The sequence below is a fragment of the Drosophila willistoni genome (genome assembly GCF_018902025.1).
Source record: "Drosophila willistoni isolate 14030-0811.24 chromosome 2L unlocalized genomic scaffold, UCI_dwil_1.1 Seg196, whole genome shotgun sequence".
Taxonomy (NCBI): domain Eukaryota; kingdom Metazoa; phylum Arthropoda; class Insecta; order Diptera; family Drosophilidae; genus Drosophila; species Drosophila willistoni.
Genome location: NW_025814048.1, coordinates 7,305,544 through 7,317,672, shown reverse-complemented (window position 1 = coordinate 7,317,672; position 12,129 = coordinate 7,305,544). Strand labels below are relative to the sequence as shown.

Sequence of the window (12,129 nt, the reverse complement as noted above, 5' to 3'; positions counted from 1 at the left end):
TGTTAAGCTTACAAAATAGCATATATAACGTTTAGTTTTACGTATTGATAAAGTTTATTTTACTAAATTACATTTGTTCTGGTTTCGCCCAAAAAAACATTGAAGCATTTTATATGATTGCATTTGCATTTGCGTATATAAATATATATATTTTCGTGCAATTGCATTCGCAGCCTATTATTTGTTTAACTTTTTTCATTTATTTGCAATGGAAAAATTAAAAATAACATAGAAGAAAGGGAGAGATTGCGCCGTAAAAAGGAAAAACAACCCAAAAAGTTGGTATAAGGCAAATTAAATGCAAGCCAAAGCAATTTTAAATAAATTTTCTGCAAACGGCATTTAAAAATATTTGATTTTATGCAATTGACAGAGAGTTTCGAAAGACGAACAATTGGAGGAAAAAAATGCATTGGGACATAAAAAAATGCATATCAAACAAATTATTTTTTTGTTTTTTTTTCGTTAAATTTTTTGTTTTTGTTTTTTTATTATTATTTCTGTTTTGCTGCACATCAATCTCGCATCGTGAATTGGCGATGCGGGATTAAGGCACAGCAAATGTGGGGGCTAATAGCTGTTGAGGGGCAGGGGCAAGTGGAGTGGGGGAAAGATAATTAAAGATTAGGTTAACTTAATTGCTGGCAAATTTTTCTAAAAACTTTTCGCCATGATATCGCTTGTGATAAATGTTGATGGCAATCATGGCAGCAGGCGTGGATTGAAGCGTCCCATGAAGAGAATCATGCCCGTTGGATTGTGTCGCACAAAGTAAAGGAATGGCTTATCGAAACGCAACCGTGGTGCATCTGGCACGCGTGCCTGTCTTGGTCTTAATGGCAATGGCAGCTCCAGATATTTGGGATCAAGTAAATCATCATAGAAGCCGCGTCCCAGTTGAGTCTCCTCATGGACCAGTGAGCCAAAGTCTACAATGTCATCGTCATCATCGTCGGCATCGTCTTGGGTATTAACATCCTTGTTGCGTTTACGTAATGGAGGTGCTGGATACATTTCCACATGATGATGTTCGGATATTTTCTCCTCGCCGCAAGTACTAAATGTGTTGATCTGAATCATATCGGAGAGGAATATATCACGATTGCCGGTACCAGTAAGACCGCGTAAATCAGCAAAGTCGGATTGGAAGAGACCACGTAGACCCATTTTCTGAAGACCCAGCGAGGCGTTCACAAATGAGCGATGTGAGAAACGTGGCAGCTGCACTTCCATGCCAGGACGATCCATTAGAGAAGTCAATAGTTTACTCCATCCTTGATCTTCGCCAAAGGCCATTTCGACCAATTGACGTTCGAGTCGTTCCAATTGGTTGTCGATAAGGGAAATCGAACTCTGATGTCCTGGCATTACGTAGATAGTGCTGACTGTATCCTGGCTGTGACCAAATGCCGCCACTGTGGCATCCAATTTCGGTTCATAGCCGGCTGTAAAGCCAGAGCGATAGACCACAGCTGGTATGGGAACCAAACGACGCTGACGTACTGTGGGATTCACCTGGAAGAACATCTCGCCATCTCTGTCAATTGTGGATCCGCCGCGTGAGCAATCGGTCTGGAAGAGATTAGCCGATATGGTGGCCAATGGACCATTGACCCACACACTATTCGTACGCAGATACTCCAAGACCTTGCCCATTGTGTGACGTTTCACAAGAAGATTAGTGCGACGCCTTACTATATCATTGACCACATGGAAATTGACTTCCTCAACATGTCCAGCATAGAATTGTTGCGTTTTCTCCTTGAAAAAGGGCAAAATTTTGCCATTCGCACGATCACTGAATATCTCACGCACAAATGCAGCGGTGGCTATATCACTATCACTGGCCTGCTCCACTGAGCTGGTTATATTGCGGAATATCAAATGAGGATTGAAGGTAACCATGTCATCCAGCTTGAGAATTTCGTTCATTTCACCCGAAGTACTGCCTCTGGCGCCCAGGAACATCATTGACAGCATGGAGGTCAAGGCGAATGGTGAGATGACCAAACTGCGAGCCGAACTAATCCGCTCCGAGGTGATGGCGCGCCAATAGCTGAAGGCTAGCTCATTGCATAGACGTGAGAAGGACTGCAAGTCTTCATCCAGGTGATGTACTGATGCCTCCAAGCCGGGAGAGGAGAGAGGGCTGGGATCTAGTTTGACTGGTGGTCGAGTGGCTTGCGTGGATGTGGCCATAAGATTGGTCAACGAGGCAGGACGTGGCTGCGTGGGTCGTTGTATGGGCTGCTCACGTATGACATTGCTGTTGGCATTATACGGAAGTACAAGTTGATTGTGGTTACCTAGGGAAGAGGGTTGTACGTAATAGGAAACAGGTCTCAGCGTAGGCAGACGCTTGGTAGTTGTGGTTATAGACGGCGTTGGACTTGGAGCTGGTGTTGTTGTTGTTGTTGTGGTGGTTGTGCTGCTGCTACTTGCGGGCGATGTTTTCGTTGTTGTTGTAGTTGTAGTACTGGAAATAAGCAAAGGTAATTGATAACCGCCAGTTTGATCATCCTCATCTTCCTCATCCGGTTGTTCCTCTTCCCCCTTCTTTTTCTCTGCCTCCTGCTCCTCAGTGGATTTTATAGAACTCTCGTCCTTTTCAGTTTTCACCTCCGTATCATACTTTTGCGGTGGCCTAACCACACTGGCCGTTGTCTCGCCCAGCTTAACATATGGATCCTCATCGTCTAATTGGAATTTCTGTGAACTTGTCACACTGGTTGCATCCTCATCTGGTAGTGTGGCTGTCAGTTCATCAGATATTTCCTCTGTGGATTCATCACCCAATTGCGAAGTTTTTACGGTATTCATTTCAAGCTTTTCAGTGATTTGCTCTGAACTGAGCGACATATCCGATTCAGACGATACTATGCTCATATCACCGGGTATTTCGGTAACCGGCAATTCCTCCTTCTCCTTTTCCATCTCTACCTCCTCATTCTCTGTCTTTTCCTGGCTGATGGCTGCGATATATTGTGGCTGCAGTTGTGCTGCATTCGTTGCACTATCCTCCAATGTTTGCTCTTGCTCCGTTGATGTTTGTTCGGGCTCCTCTTCGTAAGGACTGATTGTTGTTCTCGTTGTTGTTGCTTCCTCAGCCTTTGGTAGCTCGGTAATGCCAGTTGTCGTCTCATCTTTCTCTGTTGTGGACACGGATTCCTCTTTTTCTTTTAGTGGTTCGTGTGCTCCATCTACTTCAACTTCAGTTTCTACTTCTGGTTCAGGTTCTTGTTCTTGACTGGCTTCCGTCTGCATTTGGTCGTTGTAACCATTTGTCAACATTTCGGGCATTTGCTGTTCCTCACTATCGCGTTCCGTGGTCGTTGGCGTGGCCATCGTTGATTCCTCTTCACTGGCCTCGTTTGTTGTCTCCTTGCTCAACTCCAGTTCCATGGACTGCAGGTGTTCAGTCGTTGCCACCCCGATTGCTTCGGTTGTGTCTATATGCGAGTCTGCTGTCGATGTCAGTTCGTCCTTCTCCACCTCAGCCTCTTGGTAGATGGGTTTGACTTCCTGTTTGATGTCTGGCATTTCACTTGGGCTTGCTTGAAGCTCGACTCTTTCATTTTCAAACATTTGCTGCTCATCATCTTCATCTTGCTGTTGTTGGGCATAAATTTGCGTTAACGATAAAATGGGAATGCGGTGCGTGCTCGTCTCGAGGTAAGCAGTTTCCTGTTTGATGAGCTCCTCGTTGCTTGGTATTATGGTGGTGATTTCCTGCTTCTGCACCGTTGTAGGTGCTTGCTCCTCTTCAAGTTTTATCTCCTGCTGTGGTTTTTCAATTTTCACCGATTGCTGAGGTTTCAACAAGAACGACGAATTCAACTGGGCAAAGTTGGTCAATCGATGGCCATCATTATTGTCATCAGCCAGTGTTTCGCCTTGACTTTGGGTTATCTGCTGTATGACATCGGACATTAAGAACTCAAGTTCATCTTTTGTCTCATTCGAATTCATGTGGAAATCTGAGGAAGTTAAGGTATTGCTACCATCGACCAATGTGGAGGCCACTGTAGCTGCCTGAGTTTGGAAATTTGACATAGATATTTGATCTGTTGGCTTCAACATTTCCATATTGAGTTGTTGCACCAAATCAGCTATCATGGGCGTCACTTCCGTACTGTCTTCGCTACTGTTCTCTGAAACGGGCAGACGGAAATAGGATTCGGTGGTTATTTCTGCCTCAGTATGGTCCTGATATGTTGACTGTTCTACATTGGCTACAATAGCTTCAGGCTCCTCGGCATAAAGTGGTTCCGATTTCGTTTCAATTTCCGGTTTCAGCGTGGTAACTTCAACTTCCTCTGGGCTATACATGGGTGTTGTTACCAGGAATTGTGTTAGACCTGGCAGTTCTGTGGTCTCCGGCTCTTCAACAATACGTTCAGTTTCTGGTTTAATTGTGGGTAAAGGTGGTTTGGTTACAGCGAAATATTGTGGACGGGCCGTAATAACCACCACTGGGGTTTGTTCTTCCGTCTCCATCTCTATGCTGCTAAGTGTGTTGTCTGGATGATCTTTCTTCGTTTCCAAAGATTCATTGGATTCTGTTGAGGTCTTGGCTTCGCTGGTATCCTCCTCAGATAGCATAGTGGCCAAAGTACTGCCTCCATAGTGGGCGGTAAGTGGCTTGGGAGTGCTGACTATAGGTGTGGTTATAGCTGCAACAGTGGTAGTCTTTGGGGTGGTGGTGCTGGTGGTGGTTGTACTACTGCTAGTCGTTGAAGCGATTGTTGTGCTTGTTAAGGGAACCTTTTTCTTATTGGCCAAATATTCAATTTCTTGACTATTTTCGGCACTATCATATTTAAGGGGCTCCACTTCATCATTCTTATCACTAGCGGTTGATAGGTCCTGTGTCAGCGATTGCACAATTTGATCCATCGACAATATCTGAACGGGCGACAATTGTGGTGCAGGTGATGGCGAACTCTGCTGCAATTGCTGTTGTATTAAAGCCAGCGAAGGCAATGGCAATGGAGTCTTTTTCAGTGATGATTGTTCAAAAACTGTGGGCAAATTATCAGCGACATCGGCATCATAACTTGGCATGGGATAAAGTGGTGCAACATGTGTGGTGGTTGTTGTTGGAGCACTTGTTGTTGGCTTTTTAGTTGCTATACTATTGATTAATCCATAACTTTCAGTGTGATGCACTTCGGCGGGAGCCACTTTGCTAGCTTCAGTGGTTGAAGTGTGGACGGGTTTGCCGTGAATGCGATTGTGGTGCAAGGAGCTTGGACGTTTAGTGGTTGTTGTCTTGCCATGTAATTTCTGATGATGCAGTGCTGGTGGTTTAGCTGTCACTGTTGTAGGAGCTTCTGTAGTGGTTGTCATTGTTGAAGGAGCTTCTGTAGTGGTTGTTGTTGTTGTAGGCGCCGCTGTTGTTGTCGTGGTTGTTGTCGGTGCTTCAGTGGTGGTTGTTGTTGTAGTTGTTGGTGCTTCTGTTGTTGTTGTGCTGGTGGTTGTAGGTTTTGGTGCTTCTGTAGTTGTTAGTGGCTCAGTTACAGCTTCTTCTGTGTCTAGCGGTGTTGTTGTTGCAGGTGTGGTGGTTGTTGTTGTAGTTGTTGTCGTGGGTTTGGGTTTCTTATGCGGTCTTTGAGGACGCGTAGGTTTCACATTAGCTTCTGCAATTTGAGGCGAAGGTTTCGGTTTTGCAGTAGTTGGCTTACGTTTGGGCTTCGTGGGCTTACTGCCAGTTGTGGCCGTTCCTGGTGTCCGTGTTGGCTTACGCTTCTTCTTTTTGGGCGTGGTTGATGGTGGAGTACGAATTGTTGTTGTGGTCGATGACTCAGCCACTGGAGTAGTTGTTTCGGGAACTGGTGTAGTTGTTGGTGCCGGCGTTGTTGTAGTGGTGGTTGTTGTCGTAATTTTCTTCTTTTTCTGTGTGGTTCCTGAAGAGCCATTTGGTTTCTTCACACGATGTGGCACATTGGCTGGCTTCTTGCCCAATTGATGGTTATAGACAATTTTCTCCGTTGTAGTTGGAGCACTGCTCGATGAGGTGGGCGTATGTATGATCTCTTGATTATTATAGAACACCCTTCGAGTAGTTGTTTCCGGTTTGTTGGTGGTGGAAAGTTTCTGATAAATTGGTTGCATATGCATTAGATCAAAGTCTTGTGTGATTTGATGATGATATTGCTGCATGCCCGTATAAACTGATTCCTGGGGATCGAGCTCTTCCTGTACCACCTGTGGTGTCATTTGTGTGGTGCTAGTTGTGGTGGTTGGCTTACGCTTGTTGGCTGGCTTGCGTTTGTGTGGCTTGGGCCTCTTGCTAGTAGTTGGCAAAGGCGGAGATAATGTGGAGCTGATGTCGACTAGTTCCGATTCTGGGGTCATAGCAATTTGCGGTGGCTTTTGTTGGGGGAAAATGTCGCCGCCAGTATTACCAAAAATGGCTGGTAATATCAAAGACCAAGATGAAGATACATCGGGCGTATCCAGAATGGGTAATAGCAGTTCGCCTGAGCTGTTCTTGCTAGAACTCGAGGCCACCTCTTTGTTGAGAACATTCTGCACACTGTTCACAATATCTTGCACATTTTTCTCAGGTTCTCGTTCTGTTAGGGGGGCGGTATGTATGATGGAAGGTCCTTCACCATCTCCATTGGCCACTATGCTTTGAATTTCCTGCATGGTCATCAGACGTTTGACCAATTCGCCATGCTCATCAAAAGTATAGAACTCATACCTATCCGGATTGAGCAGATCAATGGGACTGGCCACCTGCAATGAAGGCTGAGGCTTGGGTACCTTGTGGCCCAAGGCATCGGTGAAGTGCGGCTCATTGCCATCCAAGACCACTGATACAGAGGAAACCACACTGCAAAAAGAACGTGGAAAGGAGAGAAGGAAGCACATGTTAGTGACATCGAATCATGATTAATGGTAAAATTGCAATGCGATTAAGTTGAGCTCAGTTCAAATGGCAAAGAAATGTAAAGTCATGCTGTTGCTGCATACTTTGCGGCGCATACGCTGGCATTTTAATGGAAATTGAAATATGTTTGTATGCAATCGTGGCAGAAAGTCATGCAGTAGTTTCTCACTCTATATACCACTCCCTTATCATTCTCTCCTCCCCTCTTTCTCTTTCTGTCTTTTATCGTACACTCACTATTTCTGCATTCTGCACATCGCGCAGAGAAGTTTACATATGTAAATGCGAATGGGTCTGGGTTTGGGCTTGGGTCTGGCGTATGCAAGTAATTCCGCGACTCGCAGAGTGGAGCACATCATTAACATTTAAGCACGTGAGTCAAAGCGTGCTTAGTCATATGCAGCTGCATGGATATCTAAATGTAGGTACGTAATGTCTGAATAGGAACCAAGTCATACGGTAGGGGAAATGGGAACAGGAACGGTAACGGTCGACATTGCCTCATCAAAACCACCAACGCTCCGTGCTAAAAAATCACTTCATGTGGAAATAGCAAAGTGCACACATGTACAGGCATTGAAAAGACTTTTGCTAAACTATCCCATGAGATTAGTAAATTAATTCTGTGTTTAAAATTAATTTCTTCAACATAGAGAAGAAAGAAAATTTGGAAAATTTTTGCCAACTTCATGCAAAACATTCCTTCCATTATAAATTAATTAAATTTCCAAGTGCTTTCAATTAAACAAAATTTAAAAAAAGTTGAAATTCATAATTTCATAACCATTTGAAAGTTTCAAAGTACGTAAATACGTATTTTGTAACAAAATATTGTTATTTCTAGGAAATTCAGCAAATTCCTGACTCTCATTACGTGTAATTTAAAATTAAATGACCTACTCAAGCAAGGCATTAACGAAGTTTGTATACTCTTCTTATGTAGAAATATGAAGTTGGATAATCGGCATTTACATCAAACAAAGAAAACCCAAATTTAAAAGACAAAAATCTATCAGTAGTTGAAATATAACCCTAAGAGGTTTTTGAGGTGAGGAAGCAATGCCAAGTCGGAGAAGCGTAAGTTTGACAGTAAAACTGACAATGAGCACTGAACTTTCAAAAATGTAGATCACACATATCTTTTCGGTATAATTAAACTGATATAAAAATAAAATTAGTCAGGAACACCACAAAACATTGTTTTGGAATTCTTTTTTGTGAGTTTTTTACTGAGAATCTACAATACATTTCATTTTAGATTGGTTAATCTTGTTATGAATCGACAGGTTGAACAACTTAAAATTGTTTCGTTTATCCCTTTAAACTCCGATTTAATTATGCTATCCTATTCGTATAAATAATTTATTTAATTTTTTTAACATAAAAAAGATTAATTGCATTTCCGTCGAGTATTTTTTCTATTCTTTTTAGGAATCAAATAAAAATACGTTGAGCTATTTTTGTATGATTTTGTTAACTTTTTTTTTTTTTAAGTTTGAAAATTTTGGCTAACTACTTTACTAAAAAGAACTTTAAAGAAATTATCCTCTAAAAGGATATTTAAAGATTGAAATTTCTAAAAAAATGTTCATCCTATATTAAATGGTAAAACAATTTTCTCACCAAGCTGCATCAGGGCTATAACTAAATTTACAGGCAAACAAGATAAATTGAAATAACATTCTATGTCTTAAGAATTAAAATGTCTTAAGAATCAAATATAACTACATAAATCTCAAAACTATGAAAAATAAGCATAATAAAAAGATATTTTTGTGATAAACTGAAACTACAGTATTTGTTTTGCTCGAAATCTAATTGTAAGACAATTAGTCTTAAAGTCTATTTGTTTTTATGAAAACCTGTTGAATCAAAATTTGAGAAACGTATTAATAAATATTAGGTGAAACATATTTGTTAATATCTTAGTTTGTGTGTAGTTCTTAAATCTTTAAATAGTTAGTCAAAGGACAACAAAGAGCTATATATGCGATATGGGCTTTGCTTTTAAAGAAAACTTTACCAAATATTTAAAAGTGTATATATTAAGTAAAAAAATAAATAAATAAGCATGAATGACACACCAAACAGATATTGATAGCTTTTACATACGAGTAAATACATTGTAAAAATATTTAACTCAAAGAATTTCGAATTCGTTAACTGATTGGGTTTTAATTGAAATTTACTGTAAAAATGTATACACACACACAGGCATATCCATATGTGGATATAATTGTAACTCAACAACAATATATGCAGCGGGTTAATGGAGATGGCGTCTCATTTAATAGATTAATTTCGAGCCAAGTCGAAAGTGAGAGGGAGGGAGAGCATTAACATCATCAGAAATATCATGATTTTCATCATTACTGTTTCGTTTATTATTGATATCATTATTGGCAGATGGTCCAACTGTTCTTGGTTGGCTGTGAATTTGTTTATTGCCTTGAAGGCAACACGAGTCCGGAAGGACAGCCACAGAGAAGAGAGATAGAGAGGGGGTAAAACAAATAAATATATTAATTTTAATTTAAAAAACAAATTTTTTTTATTTGTTGCCGCGGGGATATCTCTAGCATTGCGGAAGGGAGTGAAGTGTGGTTGCTTGGATCAAAAACATTTCCGATATAGAAATACCAACCTCAAACGCAAACGCAAACCCAAACCAGAACTGATTAGCATTGATTTAGAAGTTAATGAGCACTCAATTTGTTTTGCTCTCGGCCGCAAAGTATGCAACGGTTTTTTTTCAATGCCGGAGCAAATTAATTAAAAATACTGAGGCAAAATGCCAACTGACCCACGCGCTCTAAACAACATCAACAACAACAACAAGAACAAAGAGGAAATTCTATTTCAATTAGTGGCAAAAATTGCAAAAAGCTGTGCAAACAAAAGATTTTTCGTAACAACAGCGACAACAACAACAATAACAATGAAGGCAAACAAAGGACTAGAAAGCAAGAGGCTGCCAGAGAGGAAAAGAGTGAGAGAGAGGGAGGGAGAGGCAGAAATATAGAGCAAAAGAACCCCTACCTAAGAGAGAGGGGGGGCTTTTGGAAAAACAAAGCCTTAACTGATTTCTGTTAGCTGACCCCTTTATGCCTCTTCGTCTCCAAACCAATGAAAGTTAAAATCGCGTATATCAGCAGGAAAGAACGAAACAAAAAAAAAAAAAAACACAACACACAAAAAAATCAACTGAATACAAAAAGGAGTGTGTACTCACCTGGAACCAATGACTTTCTTTGATGCCTCGGCCTCAGTTTCAATTCCCGTTTGTATATTACTCAACGATTGCTCCTTGTGCTGCTCCGACGGCTCCTCCTGCTTTGGCAATGTTGCTCCATAGACAAAGGCCGGTTGCATGGCAGGCGGCGAGGGCACCGGCGACTGGTGTGGCACATTTCTATGACTCGATGTCGTCGATGTGGTCAAATAGGTGACCAATGAAGGCGGCTGTTGCGTGTCCTGTGTTTTGTAGGCTGTATCTGTTGCCGCCGCCGTTACAGCCCATAGCCCAATGAGGGGCAGAATGAGCAGAAAGCTCTGCATTGTTTGTCCAGGCCTAGGACCTGCTCCCTTCTATCGTTCGTGCTTTGTTGACTTTCCGCTTCGTAGGTTGGATGGGGGATTGGAGAGAGCGTGTGGGAAGGGACGCAGTTATTTTTATTTTAGCTTCAGACTTATCTAAAAATTGTTTTTCTTCCTCTGTTTGCTGTTGCTGCTTCTGCTTCTGCTGTTGCTATTGCTGGTGACCTTTTGCTGTTTAATATTGTTGCTGTTCAGGCGTCTGCAAAATACAAAAAAAAAGGAAAAACTAATTAATGCCAATGTTAATGAAGAGCCAACGAAAAAAGAAAATGCCAAAGAAAATTTACATTAAATTTACTTTAAAAAGTTGTGTGTGTGTGCGTGCGATACATTTTCGGGGCTTAAATATAGAGGGGGTTGCTGTCATTATCAAGGGGCTTTGGCACCGAATGGAGTCTGGCAGGCAATTTGAGTTGCTTTACCAAGTGCCGTGCCTTGTCTTGCCTTGCCTTGTCTTGCCTTGTGTTGCCCTGTCTTGCAAGCCGCAACGCTAATGCTCCTGTAATTATGCTAATAATAATAACGAGAGTTGCAAGCCAGCGAACTGCAGTAGAGCGATTTAATACCTTTCGGAGTTCTTGTCGTCCTTAGAGTTAAGGATGCTTTCAATGCCTTGGACTAAGTGGTAGGCAATTTGTGCATAAGCAGTAGGGATCTTATATACACACACACACGTTCGTCTTTCTAATATATGTATGTTGTAGTTATTATTATGCTACACACACACACACGCATACACAAGTCATTGCATAGAGGTACAGCTGCTGTTGCTTTTCGTTTTACTCGTGTGAGCCATAATTTCTGCTGATGGCTTTAAGATCTGCTTACAAGTCGAGGTTTATGTTTCCTCAACTAAGGCTAAGAGGGTATTATTATAGAAAGACCATTGTAAACATGCTTTGCACAAGTTAAAGTGCAGCAGCTGATGAATCGTAGCTACATAAATGTAGATTCAATTGTTAAACTGATTTATAAATCGGCCAATTTCTATAGAAACTATGAAAACTAATCGGACCTCTCTTGAATGTTTTGTTTATTAATAACTTGAATATGAATTTTTGGTGGTCTTACTATGAATAAGAAGATTACTGTTCAATATATACGAAACGAACGAAAATCGGTCAATAACGGTCTTAGAATTCTTACTTACTAATTTTCGTTCCTTTCGGTCTTGGAATTCTTTAAACAAAAATATCAAAGAAGCTAACATCGGCTATGCCGAAGTTTATATACCCTTGCAGTCCTTGGTAATAATAATTTTACACGTTCAAAATTTGTTTTCTGCAACTCAATTCATCAATATACAAACAAAACAATTTTACTCTCTATTTTACAATTTGTTCTTCTTCTTCCCTTATTCCCAAAGCAAAGCAACGCACGCATACACATACAGTTCATGTAGCGTTGCGTCTGTGTGTGTTATATTTATCCGATCACATTCAAATTTTGGGATCTGGGTTTTTATATCCAATATTATCACATATGTAAATTTCATAGCATTCTCCGATTTTTATGAAAATGTTTCTTCTAGTTCTTCGTGAGCTATATGATATAGTGGTCCGATCCTTATGAATTTCATACTTTATTTTTCCCGGGTAATAAAAAACCCCGAAACAAAATTTCAGACCGATAGC

General features: G+C 41.0%; 1 protein-coding gene across 1 annotated transcript; it reads right to left on the bottom strand.

Annotated features, from left to right (window-relative positions):
• Positions 1–576: 576 nt before the first annotated feature.
• Positions 577–10,456, bottom strand: LOC6640470 (mucin-17). Its single transcript, XM_015178727.3, has 2 exons — positions 10,131–10,456; positions 577–6,841 (listed from the first exon to the last, which is right to left on the bottom strand). Exons 1-2 carry the CDS (start codon positions 10,454–10,456, stop codon positions 703–705), a joined length of 6,465 nt encoding a protein of 2,154 aa, XP_015034213.1. The 3' UTR covers positions 577–702.
• Between the last annotated feature and the right edge of the window lie 1,673 nt (positions 10,457–12,129).